Source organism: Trichoderma virens (genome assembly GCF_000170995.1).
Source record: "Trichoderma virens Gv29-8 chromosome Unknown TRIVIscaffold_92, whole genome shotgun sequence".
NCBI classification, from domain to species: domain Eukaryota; kingdom Fungi; phylum Ascomycota; class Sordariomycetes; order Hypocreales; family Hypocreaceae; genus Trichoderma; species Trichoderma virens.
This window is the reverse complement of record NW_014013657.1, coordinates 325522-342610: the sequence shown is the minus strand read 5'-3', so window position 1 is coordinate 342610 and position 17089 is coordinate 325522. Positions and strand designations below refer to the sequence as shown.

General features: G+C 50.0%; 7 protein-coding genes across 7 annotated transcripts; 3 read left to right on the top strand and 4 right to left on the bottom strand.

Annotated features, from left to right (window-relative positions):
• Nucleotides 1-172: 172 nt before the first annotated feature.
• Nucleotides 173-2087, top strand: TRIVIDRAFT_228367 (uncharacterized protein; the record flags this gene model as incomplete). The annotated part of the gene is made up of 4 exons (XM_014094058.1): nt 173-200; nt 261-529; nt 607-1533; nt 1590-2087. 4 exons carry the CDS (start codon nt 173-175, stop codon nt 2085-2087), a joined length of 1722 nt encoding a protein of 573 aa, XP_013949533.1.
• A 418-nt stretch (nt 2088-2505) lies between these two features.
• TRIVIDRAFT_174968 (uncharacterized protein) lies at nt 2506-3759 on the bottom strand (the record flags this gene model as incomplete). The annotated part of the gene is made up of 2 exons (XM_014094057.1): nt 2506-3503; nt 3580-3759. The coding sequence occupies 2 exons, from the start codon at nt 3706-3708 to the stop codon at nt 2592-2594; spliced, it is 1041 nt and encodes a 346-aa protein (XP_013949532.1).
• Nucleotides 3760-3959: 200 nt separating this feature from the next.
• TRIVIDRAFT_187604 (uncharacterized protein) lies at nt 3960-5241 on the bottom strand (the record flags this gene model as incomplete). The annotated part of the gene is made up of 2 exons (XM_014094056.1): nt 3960-4164; nt 4223-5241. 2 exons carry the CDS (start codon nt 5075-5077, stop codon nt 4063-4065), a joined length of 957 nt encoding a protein of 318 aa, XP_013949531.1.
• An 811-nt stretch (nt 5242-6052) lies between these two features.
• TRIVIDRAFT_13584 (uncharacterized protein) lies at nt 6053-7811 on the top strand (the record flags this gene model as incomplete). The annotated part of the gene is made up of 4 exons (XM_014093941.1): nt 6053-6090; nt 6169-6988; nt 7085-7668; nt 7739-7811. Coding segments are annotated over 4 exons (1515 nt in total), but the record flags the coding sequence as incomplete, so codon positions are not given.
• Nucleotides 7812-8245: 434 nt separating this feature from the next.
• Nucleotides 8246-8953, bottom strand: TRIVIDRAFT_131641 (uncharacterized protein; the record flags this gene model as incomplete). Its single annotated transcript, XM_014094055.1, has 3 exons — nt 8246-8449; nt 8559-8710; nt 8917-8953. Coding segments are annotated over 3 exons (393 nt in total), but the record flags the coding sequence as incomplete, so codon positions are not given.
• A 1852-nt stretch (nt 8954-10805) lies between these two features.
• On the top strand, nt 10806-11438 carry TRIVIDRAFT_26449 (uncharacterized protein; the record flags this gene model as incomplete). The annotated part of the gene is made up of 1 exon (XM_014094054.1): nt 10806-11438. A coding segment is annotated over one exon (633 nt), but the record flags the coding sequence as incomplete, so codon positions are not given.
• A 2139-nt stretch (nt 11439-13577) lies between these two features.
• On the bottom strand, nt 13578-14793 carry TRIVIDRAFT_38104 (uncharacterized protein; the record flags this gene model as incomplete). Its single annotated transcript, XM_014094053.1, has 2 exons — nt 13578-14549; nt 14617-14793. The coding sequence occupies 2 exons, from the start codon at nt 14791-14793 to the stop codon at nt 13578-13580; spliced, it is 1149 nt and encodes a 382-aa protein (XP_013949528.1).
• Between the last annotated feature and the right edge of the window lie 2296 nt (nt 14794-17089).

Genomic DNA, 17089 nt, shown 5'->3' with positions numbered 1-17089 from the left:
ACCCAAAGAGTCACATAATTGTTAAGAGGATCATCAAAAGATCAAAACAGTATGCCTCTGCCCTTTTCCCCTGCCTGCCCCAGCCTCCCTCTCCTCCACCGCTTATCTTCAAGACGGGAATCTACATCATCACCGTGCATGACAGATGCATCTCTGACCATCGTCACAGACCATGGATAACCAGACAGCGGGTAGTAACGGTCAGTTGAGCTGGCTGGTCTTTATGGGACGGGAACAGACGGACTTACTTAAAAAATCAGAAGCAGGTATCCCTGAAGCCGGGAGCGAGGAGTTCCCGGGGGGCCAAAGCGCTTGGCTTGACAACGGTGATGGTACCGCTCCCTTGTACCATCACCGTTTTGATCCAAACTGCGAAGGCTGCAGACAGCAAGCCTATGATAGAGTGCAGCAGGAGATATTGGCGCGGCCCCAACAGTGGGCAAACATTGAAGAGCACACTCAATTTTACCAGCTACCTCAATCAAGTATGAATGAGGACGAGGTTTTTCCTTCGCTGTCCGACTTTGAGGTACACTTTGTCCTTCCATCTACTCTCTGTCTACTTTTGTGTATGATGGATGCCGTACTGACTTTTGATGGCTTCAGGACGTTACTTATTTCAACCAGCCATACTTGGCTCAGTATGGGGGACAGCAGAACGACTATCAGCAGGCGCAGCATCAGCAGCATCAGCAGCACCAGCAGTACCAGCAGCATCAGGAGCAGTATCAGCAGCCGTTCCCGTCGTTGCTCACTTCCGCTGAGGAGTCGCAACCAGCTTTTGGGTTGCACACCTACGTGCCTGATGAGGCTATCGAGCCTCTTCTGTTTCAGCAGATGCCAGGTGCTGAGACCTTTGAGCAGGCTGCTTTTCAGCCAACGTCTTTTGAACCAACTGCCGCTGAGCCAGTAATCTATGGGCCAGCTACTATTGAGCCCACGATGTTTCAACAGCCCACGGGGCTTGAGCATGCGTTTGTGCCTTCGAATGCTGAACCGGCTGAGTTCAACTTTAACACATTGCCGCATGGCGGAATGCAACAACCAATTCTAGGCGAGCCCTGGGGAATGACGCACGACGGCGGTCTCTTTGAGCCGGCTCCTGATGAATACATCAAGCGTGAGGCATCTACCGAGGAAAGCTCTCATATCTCGCAGATGTCTGAGACTACTTCCCAAGTGCAGAACCCCCAAAACCCAGCTCATTATGAGCCAACTGGCCCTGGTCGAGTTCCTGTACGGGCTCCCCGAAGACTTCTCCCATCCAACGGCCATCGTCAGAGACCGGTCCACCGCCAGCCCGAAGTGCGAGCTCGCCGTCTTCCCGTGTTACAGCTGTCCTCTCAAGCAGGCTCGGAAAGAGCTGCTAAAGACCTTTTTCTTGTCCAATCAAGACGCCAGAATATTTCGTATAGAGATATTAAACGCTTGGGAAATTTTACCGAAGCGGAATCAACCTTGCGTGGCAGGTACCGCACCTTGACCAAGGAGAAGAAGGACAGGGTCCGAGACCCTAAGTGGACGGAAATTGATGTGAGTGTATTCAACGCCAGGAGGTTTATTTTGCTGTGTTCTAATACTGTTGATAGATCCACTTACTCAAGGAGGCTGTTCGCGTGATTGGCCATGGATTACACCCTGACCGGGCCAAAATCTCCTGGATGGCAGTATCCAGGTATATAAGCAACCATGGTGGGAGCTATGGCTTCGGATATTCAACCTGCCACCGCCGATGGTCACACCTCGAAGCCACTGGTCAGTTGGACGAAACCGGCTATGATGATAGTTGGGTTGATGATGACGACGATGCCGAGACTCTCGCTAAGGCGGAGGAAGAACTCGAGGAGAGAGCCGAAGAAGATGAAGATGAGGATGAGGATGAGGAAAGCGAAGAGAGTGATGAGGAGGACGAAGGCGCCGACATTGGCGATAAGGACTACGAAGAAAACGAGGACGCAAAAGATGATTGCCAAATGGCTGAGAAGGACCCCAAGCATGAGAGTCAGAGCGAAGAAGAAAGCAACAGCTCCAGCTCCAGCGACGACGACGATGGTGTGCCCATCAAAACTGAGATCAAGGAAGAGTGAAGAGTGAGGGAGGTTTGCGCAAAGGTCACAAAGGCACAAAGACATTGCCTTTTCTTTTCTTTTTCATCTCCATTTTTTCTTTTCTGGTTTGACACTTTGAGATTTTCTTTTTACTAGTTTTTCATTTGTTGCGTTCACCACAATATTCATTACGAGAAACAAGTTCTCGTACAAAGGGAGTTTCAGGGAACAAAGGTCGGGGAATTTGCCTGCTTTTTTATTTTAATACTTTGTCACATATTTCATTCTTCATCTCGCACTTCAGCATTTGTCGCATAGGCTATGCATTTCAGACAACATCTCAGGTTTTGCCATCGAGGCTCTGCACTACATTTCACATCTGCGAAAGACGCACGGGGGGGAACAATATCACGGATACGGACGGACAAACGGATAGGCACACGGAAAAACGGACAGACAGGCGCGCAATCTCATGTTAGAGTACATATCTCATCTCTTCTACTTCTAATACATGGCTCGTGAAATCATTTCGTCTACTCGCCGCTATAGTTTAATCTGCTCATCCTTGACCTCCTCCCGTGGAACACCAATGGTCTTAAGCACAGCAAGCAGTCCGCTCGGGCTCTTCTTCAAGGCGTCCCATTCTGCCTCGCTTTTCACCAGTGCTGTGCCTGCGAGGAGCGTGCCGTTCAGTGCGAGGGATCCGATTGGTGAAGATGTTTCGCTGCTTTTAATCTCCGAGCCTTCGCTTAGTCGTGGGCATATGACTATGGTATCCTTTGTCATGGCCATGTTGTAGCTGATCCTGGCTTCTCCAGTGGTGGGAATCTCGTCAGAGGCTGGACTTGTGGTTCCTGCGTGCTGAGCGACTGCTTGACACGCCTTTTTGTAGAGACGGAGATAGGCGGCATGGAGATTTGCGGGCGAAATTTCCTTGTCGATGGGCTCTGAAAATGCAACAAAAGGCGTCTTTTCGAGTTTTTCAGCTTGTTGGGCGAGCACATCCCATGAGGAGGCGGCGTCTAGGCCATCTTTCATCCGGGATATGGGTAAGAGCTGAATGTGTCTATGAGGCTGGCTTGCTCCCGAATGTTCTCCGCCATTGAAGAAAGCGAAAAGGCCATCGTCCTGCGATTTTCGTTCCACTGAAGATGGTGATGCAGATGCTTCACTCTGCTTCGCCTGCTCATAGGCGTCGATGCAGGCGAGCGTGGCTTGGAGATCGGATTCCTCTAGCACATGAGTCTGTAGCTTGTACTCTTTTGTCGCGAGAATGAAGTGCTCCGGCACCACGGCAAACTTGTTCAAGACGAGGAAATGAGATGGTCCCAAGTCTGTGATGAAGAGCGAGGCGGGAGGATTGGCGAAGGGATCAAACGGCTTGCGCGGCTGGGAGGGATCTGGAGGGGGCCCTTTGGGTTTGTTTGCTAGAGCAGGGGAGAATCGTAGTTGGAACTTGGGCGTTTATTAGCTCTCGATCGATGTTTTTACCTCTTTATTTTCTGAGGGACTATATATGGTGATCACGTACAGGAATGGAATTGATATGGAGGATGGTGACTTGAGTGGGGAAGTAATGAAGCTCGCTTGTAGAGAGCGCTTTGGAAAAGGCCGTCTTGACGAGTTCATGGAGGTTCGATGGGGCTTTTAATCGCGACATTTTGGGGATATGAACGCCTGTAATAGACCGTTGCCTGGCGATGACACTTGTGTTGATATCAAATAGATGATGGTGTAAGTACATAAAGATGCCTCTATTCTATGTAGGAAGATGGAGGACTTTGGAGAAGTGGTCCGTGCGCTGGAGGTTGGACAAATGCCCCTCCATAGCAAATCGAGATTCAAGATGAGTGACGGCTCCGGAAGAAACAACATATTTGGTGCTTTGTTTGTCTCTATTTCATGCTCAAGCAGTTTATCAAAGAGGAGGGTATCATTAATAATTCAATACGACAGTACATATGTATCCTATCTGCCCAACCCGGATTTGTACAGTTGAAGGACGAACATCTATCTATATTCCTGGCAAGCCAATCACTCCTCGCACAGCTGGTACAAATCTAGGCACATAATAGATGGTGTATATACCAATAATGGCGGTCAAAAGTCCAGTAAACTGTGGTGTCGACTGTCAGCTTCCTCTCTCTCTTCACATCTTATACCAAGCGACGTACCTTTTCAAACCACGTGTGAAAGTATATAGCCGTCATCAGCAGCATCCAAAGGCTCAATGACATGATGCCTATGGCCGTCTTCCCTCCGATGTTGAACACGGGCTCTCCTTGGCCCTCTCCAATTGCCGTCTCCGACTCTACACTGGCGCTCTGAACCGTTCCGTCAGAGACAACTATGCACCTCTCCTCGGCGAGCCATCCGCTGAATCTAAGAGCAGGCCAGCCAACTTCCTGCATCAAAAATGCAGTGCCCAGCACCAGGAGGAACACATGGCCCGAGATGTCGTGGCCTCCCTTCCATTTGCCCCCGGCCGCCTTGCATGCCACGGCCGTCAACATCTCCTTAACGGAACCATCTCCCATGGCCACCTCTCGCTGGGCCAGCTCGCATTTGCCGCCGGTCCACCGAAAGCTGCGATCAATAATGGGCGGGCCAAAGAACCACTGCGTGACAAAGAACCACCAGCCCGTCACGGCCACCCACCGCAGCCCCGCGCGGATTCTCCTCATCAAGACGACTGCAGGCGGCGTCTTGCCGGTGGGCTGCATGAGGAGGGAAAAGACGAACGCAAAGGTGATCCATCCCCAGCCTCGCTTGACGAAGAAGACGTTGAAGACGTTGTTCTTGCGGGCAAAGTAGCCGGGCGACTTGCTGGGGTCTTGGTGGTGCGACTGCGACACGTGGTCATACGGAGAGGCTCGGATGTCGGGCGAGACGATGGAGAAGATGGTGCCGAAAACGAGGATCGCGGGGAAGATTCCAAGGGCTATTCGCTCGAGGGGCGTCGGCAGATACGGCGGGTTGTGTCTTGAGACCTGGTTCTTGTCCTGGTCGTGGCTCGTAGAGGCGGTCATTTCGCTAGAGTTGGAATTGTTGGGGCGGCGTTGCGATGCCATTTGACGCTAGATAGAAGGAAGGAAAGAAAAGAGAGTGAAAAGAATTTAGATATTCGCAAAAAGACGAGAATCAAGTGCTGCGATCATGGAGAAAGGCGAAAAGAATGTGGAAGGGCGATGCGAGGCAGCTTGTTGAAGAGTTACCGTGGCTGCAAGGCTGAGACTCGGGCACTGCAATTGTATGACGTCGCCGAGGCACTAGAAAGGTTGGAACATTCTGGGTGGCTGTGGAGATGATCTGGTGGCGATTTCTCCAAAGTACATACTGTACACGTCTTGATGATATCAATATGCTTGTAGGTGGCTTGATTCTGCTCTGGATACTGCATTACTTTGGCTATTGCCGTAGAGATGTCTGTTAACAGAGATGGACATCTATCTACATGTACCTACATTGGTACAAGTACCTTTCAGTGATGAAGACATGTGATACTGATAGCACTATAAACGTTAGTGTTTAGGCATCGGGGAGCAACTCTACAACATGTGGGGAAATTTCAACTGTTCAATGAATGTGAAAGTACCTATATTGAATTTACTTTAATTTTTTCTATCTATTTTGCATTTTCTCAAAGCATTGAATCCAATCTTCACCAACACTGCAGAAAATCCCAACGTTTTCTTGCATTTTACAGGGTAGCCAACCAAGTCCCAAAAAGAAATGGTGGATACATTACTCGGCAGCGCCCCACTATTATAGCCTCGCGGCAGGAAATTCTCTGAATCCAAAAAGTTTAGTCGCTGCATCGCATCTCGAGACTTTTGTCCTGCATCTCGACATTTCAGGCCGTGGGATTCCTGCACATCCCCAATGCAAAGATGGCGGCCGGTGACGAGGCTCCTGTCGCGAGTGGCGCTCCCTCCACTGAGCGCAACGATGCCAAACCTCAGGCTTCCGGCGATAACCAGAACTCTGACAACAAGCGAGGCAACAAGGGAAAGAAAGGCGATAGAGGCCGCGGAGAATGGAGGTGCGTTTGTACTGCTTTTCTTTGAATAATCAATTGGTGGGTTGGCCGCATTTACCAACGGCGCTGATCAGACTGTAGCCGCACCAAGGTAGACAAGCGGAAGCGCAATGACGAGTATCGCGAGTACAAGCGCCGCAAGATCAGCGACATTGACAACCCCAAGGCGAATCCCTTCTCCAAGGAGGAGATTGAGGCCGAGAGCCGTCGACCGAAGCGCAAAGTTGCCGTCATGATTGGCTATGCCGGCACGGGCTACAAGGGCATGCAACTCAATGGCGACGAGGAGACGATTGAGCGTGACCTCTTCCAGGCCTTTATCAAGGCTGGCGCCATCTCAAAGGCCAACGCAGACGATCCTCGAAAGTCGAGTCTGGCTCGTTGCGCCCGCACAGACAAGGGCGTGCATGCTGCAGGCAACGTCATCAGTCTGAAGCTGATTATCGAAGAGGATGACATTGTCGACAAGATCAACGAGGCTCTTCCGGCTCAGATCCGAGTCTGGGGCATCCAGAGAACCAACAACAGCTACAACTGCTACCAGTACTGCGACTCGCGGTGGTATGAGTATCTCATGCCCAGCTACTGTCTTCTCCCCCCACACCCGCAGAGCTTTCTGGGCAAGAAGCTGGTTGAGATCAACAAGGAGTACGGTGCCGAAGAGGAAACGAGCGCAAGACTGGCCGATGTCAAGAATTTCTGGGAGGAAGTGGATGAGAAGGAGATTAAGCCCATCTTGGCCCGACTAGATCCAGAGACGAGAGCCGCCGTTTTGGAGAGTCTGCACTCGGAGCAAGCCGCAGCAGAAGCCGAGACAGACGAGACCAACAAGGCCGACAACGAAGAAGCCGCAGAGCCTGCTGCTGCTCAACAAGAGACAGCCAAGGAAGATGGGGACTATGTCATGGTCGACAAGGATCAGCCATCCGCAGAAAACGCCGAGCCAGCTGCAGCCAGCGAAGATGCGGCCGCCCAGAAGCCTACAGTTGTTCTCGAGACGGTTCAGCCCAAGCGCCGCGAGCTGGGACCCGTGGACTTTGCCCTGCGCGACATCAAGGCGGCGTACATTGGCGCTAAGCGTGCGTATCGTGTGTCGCCCGAACGCATCCAGAGACTGCAGGAGGCCCTCAACAAGTACGAGGGAACCAACAACTTCCACAACTACACGGTCCAAAAGTCGCATGGCGACCCGTCATCGAAGCGACACATCCGATCGTTTGTCGTGAACCCGAAGCCCATTATTATCGGCGACACTGAGTGGCTCTCGCTCAAGGTCCACGGACAGAGCTTCATGATGCACCAGATCCGCAAGATGGTTGGCCTGGTGACTCTGATGGTGCGGTGCGGAACCTCGCTGGACCGCATCACGGAGAGCTATGGCCCCAAGAAGATGGCCATCCCTAAGATGCCTGGCTTGGGCCTGTTGCTGGAACGACCCGTGTTTGAAAACTACAACAAGAGGGCAAAGGAGACGCTTGGGCGAGAGGACATTGACTTTGACAAGTACAATGAGAAGCTCGAGGCGTTTAAGCAGGAGCAGATTTACTCGCGCATCTTTGGCGTTGAGGAAAAGGAGAATTCGTGAGTCTTTTTTTTTACTTGCTTTCTTTCACATCATCAAAGAAGACATATCTGACATTTTCCCGACTAGATTCCACAGCTTCTTCACCCAGATTGACCAGTTTAGATCAAACCACTTCCTGTGGCTGACTGCCGGAGGCATGAACGTAGCGACTATTGACAAGTCGGGCGGAAAGGACGTTGATAAGCAGCTGGGTGATGAAGACGAGGAGGATCCCGAGGGCGGAGAGGGTTAAAACAGTGTAGTTATAGATTTTAGACTTCTTTTGCCTATGATCCTCATGTCCTTTGAAGGCACTTTGGCGTTAATCAATGGGATATCCTTTCAACTTTTTTGTGCTTCAGAGTCAAAACTGTAGTCGATTAAGGTTGGGTGGTATCTGTCTACACCTCTATGAACATTGAACCCAACTCCTAAATGTATTCCCAACGCCGAGTAAACACAGCATGCAAGTCCTCTCTACAAATCACCAAAGCGCCACCATCATCGTCCAGCACCAGCTGATGCAGCCGCAGCAGCAGCCGCCGCTGCCGCCGCCGCGGCGATGGTGCTCTCCATCTCCTCCCTGACAAGCGGCTGCCATGTCCCGCCATGGCTCTCCGCCAGGCTCTTCATCTTGGAAGCCTCCATCTGATTGAGCAGTTCCGAAACGCGGTTGACATCCTGATCGAGTTGCTCCTCCTTCTCCTTCCGATCGCTGTCCTCGGTGCCGAGAGGGCCAAAGATCCAGAGCTCCTTGATTTTGCGGGATAGAGTGAGGAATTCCTTGATGGAGGTGTACTGTTTTTGTTTGAGAAGGGGAGTGAGTATTTTTTTTTTTTGTGGCTATGTGATGAGAATTTGTTATGAGAGGAGGGGAGAAGGGAAGGGAAGGGAAGGGTAGGCGTACTAGTCCGTCGAATTCCATTTTGATGGAGATGCCGGTGACGGCCATGGCTTCGGGGTTTGCGTTGTTGCGGTCTTGTTCTGCTTGGACGGTGGCGAGCATCATGAGGGTGCGGTAGCGGGTGAGGATGTCGGCGACGAGGCGGTTGTGGTTGTCTGTGATGTAGGATGAGTGAGATGAGAATGTGAGGACATGTATATGGATGTTTTGAGTTTTGAGCAGTATAGTGAAAGTGCGTATACAGCTAGCTGGGCATCATGATGAATTTACAGGATAGACACATGATGCCATATAATCATGGCCAAGGAGTGATGAGGCATCAGGAGCATCGATGAGAGGTGATGCAAAATGGTGGGCTTACCCATCAGATTGGACGAGGCTGGCTGTGAGCGCTCCATCTTGACTGAGGTTGTTCAGTACAAGGACCCGTGAGAGCAAGGCTGATGATGAGTAATATGATAACGGAGGAACAAAGAATCAATGCAGCTCCGGTTCCGTCCTAGGCTCTCGATGCCTGTCGTCTTGTTCTTGTTTGAAACCGCAGTCTCTAGTCCAAATTGTTTGTCGAGAATGAAAGAGAGGCTAGCGAAGGCTGAGGCTAGAAGAGGGTGGTGGGGCTCGCGGTCTGGCGGCTAAGCACTGAGTTATAGCGTCTTTGGGGCTGCTGGGAGGGGGGATCCATCGCCAAAGTTCAAGGTTTGCTGGCTGCAGGATCACGACTAGGATCAATGGAAGGCTTAGTCCATGGACATGTCTGTTAATATAGTAAGCATTGGAATTAATTAGACTGATGGACAAGACTTGATGAATCATAATTCTTGATGAAATAAATAAATAAACCCATCATGGAGTTTATACGATACTGTACACTCAGCTGCACTGCTTGTTGGATGCAATTCGCAACAACCACGAGCGCTTAGCAGCCCAGTCACACACAACTTGGTCGACAACATCCATTTCAACTGACATGGAGCCTTACCGCAAGTCCCGTAGCTGCATGTGCCAGCACCCCCCATCAGCCCATCACTGGATCTAGCAGTTCCAGCTTACAGTAGCGGCCAAATGCCCTGAAGCAGTTTGACAGTGCCGTCTCTGCCTTGTGCCTCATGGATGCCGATCCATATCCCACTCACGGCCAATCTCCCCCCCTGCAGAAACTGTAGCGCTCCTTGGCGCGTTTTTGGTGGGCTCTGCTCTCTGCCCGCAAGTTTTTCTTCTTCTTCTTCTTTCTCCTCTTGGCTTTTTGTTTCTCGAGTGTTTTGCTGCTGCCAAAAAAAAAAAGAAAGGAAATGTGGCGGTGTCGCATCGTCCTGAGAGACTACTGTACGGCTTAGAGTCCACGATGCTGGGCTCATTCATGCATCTTCAACTATTAGCCGCCTAGGAGTGGAACCATCTGAAGAGATGGACAGCTTGAACCCTCGGAAACATTGAGGACAAGACATTGCACATAATCACATTCAAGTCAAAGCCTGAGTGAGATCCAACACCCAAAAACCCAAAACACGACAAAACCACCAACCCACAGCACCAGAATCCTCCGCAACTCCCTGCAGCAACTCGTCCTCCATTACCAACCAGGCCCCCCCGGCCACAGAATACTACTACTTGCATGTATACAAGTATGTACACACAGATTGGCATACTGTACTCCACCTCCTCTCCGCGCCCCATTGGCCCATCCACATAGCTGAACGCCTATGCCGTCGCTTGTCAGGCCTATTTTCGCGGCATGGAGGCCGATCCTTCGCCTGGGATTATAAGAGCCCCAGCCGGGCTTTTGTGAGTGGCTGGCCCGGCTACTTTCTTGTATGCACGCTGATGTCGTCCCAGGAGAACAGGGAAATTTGTCTTTTGCCAAGTGACAAATTGTACGGGGGGGAGAATCCGTAGTGTCTCGTGTGTTGTCTGTAAGGTTGATAGCGTGATGGGCTTGGAGGGGGGCCCTGGGATTCGGGACCATGTGTGTCTGGCGTTTCATCTGCAAGAGCTCAGCTCATTTTTCTTTTTCTTCTCTTCTTCTTCCTTTCCTTTCCTCCTCTTTAGCTGCTCTTGCTTTCCTTTTTCGTCGTGTGTCATGTTTCCGTGTAGTTGATCGAGTTTTGCGTTTGGCTGCTTCATCCAGCGAGACTCCCCCCCCCCTCTACGTTAATACCAGCATAAGCTATAGTGCGCGTTTCGAAGCGCTGAATTGCTTCTGCTTCTGCTTCTGCTTCTTTCATTGTTACTCTCTCTAAGGCGCTTCATACTCCCTCAATGGCTGCCATAGACTCAACAGCCACTCAGGCTCCGACCAAGCCGGCCGTCCCCGTCGTCACCTCGTTTCCCTTCAACCCCCTAACAACAACCTTTACCCGTCCGGCGGATTGCAACGGCATCTTTGCGTCTAACTTCCTCTCTGGCATTGACTTCTCAACCTCCTGCCTCCCGAAAGGCTTCCACACCGACGAGACGTCGTACTTCTCGCCCGGTCTGGTCTGTCCCACGGGATACTACTCCGCCTGCCACGACAACATTGGCGCGAAGAGCATTACGACAGTAACATGCTGCCCGACGTTTGGCACCGATCTTTCGCTTTCCTGTGTTACAGCCAGCACGCTGCATAGTGTCTGGTCAACGCTGTTTTGTACATGGATTGCAGGCGATGTCACTTCACTCCCCATGACGGTGAGCAACAATGGCATCACGAGCACGGTGACCAAATCATTCTCTGGCCGTGAGGGTTTGAACGCCTTTGGCATTCGAATGGTCTACCAAAAGACAGACACCGAGACGACAACCATGGCAACAACAGCGAGGAAAACACCAACAACGGGGACAAGATCTAGCGGGCCAGCAAAGTCCACTGGCCCGGATTCCAGTGACTCATCATCTGGCTTGTCGTCAGGAGCAAAGGCCGCCATAGGAGCCGGCGTTGCCGTGCCGATCGTCGTCGTTGCTTTGGCTCTCGGTCTCTTTTTCTGGTGGTGGAGGAGACGGAAGCAGTATAACAGGGTGCAAGTGAGCCAGTCGGCGTCGACACCACCTACAGAACTCCACGGCCGAGAGAGGTCGACGCCCAGTGAATTGGCAAGCGAGGGTGGAATGATAAACAAGCCTCTTTACGTCGCCGAGGTGCCTGCACACGAACCTCCTGCGACCGAACTGCCGGCGCCATTGCGGTAGCGACGCATCATTGGATCGTGTACATAGGATGCTGTCTGATTGGAGATATTGTATGATTCGGGGGCGTTTTTAAAATATTACCCACGACATGATGGATTGGTGTTATTTCTTCTTTTAACGAGATGCCTATTTAGCGGGAGGTTTGGTGTTGGAAAGAGGATGTTTGTGAGAGGCTGGCTGTTTGCTGCATTTTTTCGGAACCAGCGTGAAGTTTTGGGGGAGAAGCGAAAGTAATCTCGGTGTGAGCACTGTAGCGATGTACAATGATTGTATTTGATTCATAGGACATGCTTATAGATATCCCTCTATTTATCGTTCAAAGAGCTCTGTTTTAGAGAAGAAGATGTGAGTCACTAGTGGCCATTGTGAGTCTTTTATATCGCAACACAAACACACACACACACCAACTCTACCTCCCTATAAAACAGTTCATCCATGGATAGCTTAATATAGCATGGAATACGTCATTTAGTTCCCTGCCATGAATTGTTTGCGGAATCATAATGCATTAATGTTTCTTACTGACAACGATCGGCGCCGCCAAGATCCTAGACCAGGTATAACAATGTGATAATTTCTATTTAAAAGTCTCTGTTTAGTCTTGACCAGAGAAAGATCATCTCTTCTTTGACCCCGAGATACGCCGTCCCATGAGCCAACCAAACAAGAGCAAATGTTTCCCGAAATCGCTCACTCAACGTCACAAGGAGCCGCTGATCCCTTGGCGGCTCTCCCTTGAGACTAAAAGGATTGAATAGACACAAAGCAAACTCAACTTGCGGAAGACATAAAAATCCCGAATGTAGTTTTGGTTTGCTAGTCAATAGCGGGTCCCTTTTGACTTTCCCTAGTATCGTCAAAGCTTTCGATTAAGCGCCTTACTTTAGCGATATTGACTATGCTTCCATCCATTTACAGTTTCAGGATCATCAGTTGCGGGCTATGCACTTTGATAGATGATATTACTAATGTTCATCCTGTGTTCAAAGCTGAGTCAGGTGCGTTTAGGATACAAAGGACGGGAACTGGTTTCTGTCTCATAACTCAAAGAAGGGACATGGCCGAATGGACGTTGTGACCGTGATCGAGTCCGTGATCTTTTAGCCTTGTTTTGTAATTATGCACGTGTTCGGCATCATTGCAGCTCTTTGCTAAGATAAATACAATATAAACCAGAAGCGGATCTCCCAAATTTCATTTTCTCGTCGCCACCATCCCAGCACGTAAATACAACACCACACAAACCAAATATTCACACACACACAAAAGCTCTTGCTCTCACAAACTGTCGTCATGAAGTGGTACATCGGCGTGATTGCCCTCTACGGAGCTACCGCGGTTGCTTTCCCCGGCGGCGGCGTGATGAGAGGCCCATTGGACGTTCAAGAAGAAGCCTGCACGAACAACCAGGAAGAAGGAGGCGGTTGTAATCATACACGCGGCATATGCTCATCCGACAAGTGCTGCTGCCAGTGCATCAGATATGACGGTTTCCCTTGTGTGGGATGCGTAGGAGTGAGTGACTTCAAAGGAGCAGGCAATGTGTATGTATGTAGTTTTGACTAACAATGATGGGTTGTAGTTCATAGTGTGTCCCCTTGATTGGGAGACGGGTTGGCCGACCGACGAAGATTGAGACATTATGGTATTGAGAAACATATCATGGTATATCCTGGATGGCTAGTTGTTCTGCATTATATACTTGGGAGGGCATCAATCTATGATGTATGCTCAATGTTTCTCGTAAAGACTAGATTTTATATATTTGCTGTTGGATAGGTAAATAGGTATTAATATATAAACAATCGACTCTCTTTTACATGCTTCCAATCTCTATCGTGTATAGTTTTTCGCAACTTACTGGTCGTCGTTCACCAACACATATCGGTACTTTGCCTTTCCATGATCCATATCAACAATAGCACGGTTAGCCTCGCTCATCGGCCACTGCTCAACCCACGGCTTAATCCCCTTGTCAGCAGCAAACTGCAGCATCTCTCGAATCTCATGCGGCGATCCCATGAAGCTTCCCGTCAGCGAACGACGTCCCGAGCAAATCGTGCCGGCGCCAATCTTGAACTGTCCGTCGTCCGGCAAGCCGAGCTGGCAGAAGACGCCGTCGCGCTTGAGCAGGCCAATGTACTCGGTCAAGGGCATGTTGGAGCTCGAGATCGGGCAGATGATGAGGTTGAGCGTCCGGGCGTGGTTCTTCGCCCAGTTTTCCTCCTCGGCCGTGGCGATGTATTCGTCTGCTCCTAGAGCCAGAGCGTCTTCCCGCTTGTTACTCCGGCGAGACACGGCCACCACTTTCTCGGCGCCCATGGCTTTGGCGAACAGAATGCCGAAATGGCCCAGGCCGCCGACTCCGAGCACGCCAACGGACATGCCCTTAAGACGCTGGTCAAGAGGGCCCTCGCCACGGTTTCCAAAGTGCGCAAGCGGCGAGAAGACCGTTACGCCCGCACACATCATGGGCGCAGCATGCTCGCTCGCCAGGTTGTCGGGAATCTTGAAGGCGAACTTGCCGGGGCATCGATGATACCGGGCATAGCCGCCCATGCTCTTCCCGCCGGCAACTGTGAGATACTTGCTGCCGTACGTCCCCACACTCCGCGGGCAGTAAACCTCATTGCCGGATGCGCAGGCTTCGCAGTCGGAGTGATCCTCGACGGTCTGCGGCGGCTTGCGGCACTGGCACGAGTCGTTCTGCGCGCCGACGCCGACTCGATCGCCGACTTTGATGCCCGTCTGGGCGGCGGCCTCCTTGCCGACTCTCACCGCCGTGCCGACAATCTCATGGCCGACGACGATGGGATAGTTGGTCGGACCCTATAAGTGAAAAGAATTCACGTCTCAGCCTCAGTTTGGGGATTCAATTGCACTGTAAGCTGCTTACCCAGCCGGATCGGAGCTTATGCAGATCTGTGCCGCAGATGCCGCAGTGTGAGATTTTAATGTCGATGTCTGTCTCTTCCCAAGGCTTGACGTCGTACTCCTGCCAGACCATCTTGCCCTCGGCGGAGCTCTTGTCCAGCGCAACCCATCCCTCGAACTTGGTCTCGTTGGAAGCCATGATTGTGATGTTGTTTTCAAATCGCAATTGAAAGAAGTGTTTTGTTATGTCTTCATTTTTTTCAGCTCGAAAACAGCTCCGGTTGAGCCCTCCTTATATCTCTTTTCAAGAGACCCTCTCATTACATCATTGTCTCTAAAGAGTAATTATTAAACCGCCAAACGGAACAGCTCGGGCGTATAGCTCCCACAATAGTGCTTGCGTTCTGGCCAATTGAGAGAGAAGCACGTTGCCGATTCCCGAGCCTTCGACTGCCGTCAGGCTATACTATCGGCGTTAGACCCGATAGTCTTTCGGACCTTAGTTGCGTGTTTTCTGGGGCCCAAAAGAGAGTTTTCCTGCTGCTTTGGCGTGGGCAAGACGCCTCTGACAGAATTTACCTCGGCTTATGTGAACAAGTACAGATTAGGATCCGATTGGCCCTTTGCGCCTATTTCAGAGATGGTGTTGGGACTTAAACTCCGAACGCCGGGTCGGTTTTGCTTGAGTCAGCGGGATTAATAATGAGTTTATGCCTCAAAGAGACGAACAATATCAGGACACGAGCGGCAAAACAAAACAAAGGGCTCATATCTCCACTGTTTTTTCTATTGCTGTTACTTTTTTTTATAGCAGAGGAAGTATTAATATTACGTATATAAAGAGCCATGCATGTCTTTTGATATAGTATCTTGCATTGGAGGACAAACATCGCCTTGTCTCACGGACGGCTCACAGACGAAGCTCTCCAGACCTCTCCACGGAAATCTCTATCCATAGATGCATGCTTGCAGTGCCCTTAACATCGAATTTTTCATTGAATCAGCATAGTCGGATTTAACAATACTAAATCCATTGAAGTCAACGATAGTCCATCGACATACGATGATTACAAAGATTCGTCCTGACTGAGGGCACCAAACCTTGGAGTACGAGCATAAACTGTACTGCAAAACGGGAAAATTTCACGGCAAATCAGATTCTGCTTATTAAAAGCTGCATTCTAATAATTGAGTTGCACGTTTCCTGGTCTTTGAATCTACGAAGCACGTCTCATTGGCGGAGAAACAGAGGGGCTGGCGGAAAGTTCCGAGACAGACTTACAAATTGCTTTCCATTTCAGTACTGTGTATTGGTCCGCGGATATTTCCACATGGGTTTTCATATGTAATCCTTCCCTTTTCAGCGGAGAGTTCCGTCGCTTTATTTGCCTTAAATGGGGGTTTAAATAGATAAAGGAGATGACGTTGATGATTATAAACGCAGCTTCGTACACCATATTCCCGAGGAAACTGCCGCTTAGTCGGAGCATTGACATGACCTTTGTGAAATGAGAAGTTGGCAACTTGCAAATGGTTGTAAGATAAAACTCAAAGAGCTCTTGACATAAGTGCAGCCCCCCAAAAAAAAGTCTTCACTAACGTTCTCGGCTCTAGATCCAAGGCAAATGTATTGACAATCAGGCAGGTAGCTAGCCGAAAAGAGGCTACCAGGCCATACTACATTCTATGACTTGAACAAAAACTATAGAAAGGAGGTATTTGTTCTATTTTCCCTGGTGATCACTAAAAGCAGTCGTCACTATATGCACAGTTGATACTCCTGTTGGATAGCGATTATCGCCATTTTCGCCTACATTCCTCGTCTTCTCTTCAGCGTCAAGTTTGCAAAACGCTCTACGTTCGACTTTTGCTAACCATCTTGAGCAAAGACATTGGTGTAGCCATTATACGAATCGATGGCCACCGCTCAAATCCGTAAGTAAGAATCAGAAGGCAGCCTTGCCTGCATATACATCTCACAGATCCGTCGGGACAGAGAGAGTGAACCCAGGCCATCATTCGATAACAGCCAAATCTCTGGCCACTCAGGCTTGATTCATACCAACAAATCCAGAGCTGAAGTCAATAAACAATATTATACCGCTTAGTTGGGCCATGTACTCGACCCATGTACTATGAGATGAGCACCAGACTTACAGTCAGATGGATATACACATGTAAGAAAAAAGGGGGAAGGAAAATAGGTTGCTAGTTGTGAGATGCGTGGTGTAATCATACATGAGACACGGCAAGTATTATTAGCTGGTTGGGTTAGGATATGATCCGAGCCAAGCTGGGAACCAAGGGAGTGTCCGGTATTTACTGTAGGCGTATTTCGCATTTTTTTCGCATTAGGATAACTGACTACAATTAACAGTTGTCATGTAAACGCAACAGGCAAAACAATTCACCATGCCAAGCCTATACCATAGCCACCCTAGTTGATAGTGACAGAAGAAATTAATTTGTCTATTGACAAACCAGGACAATGGGCT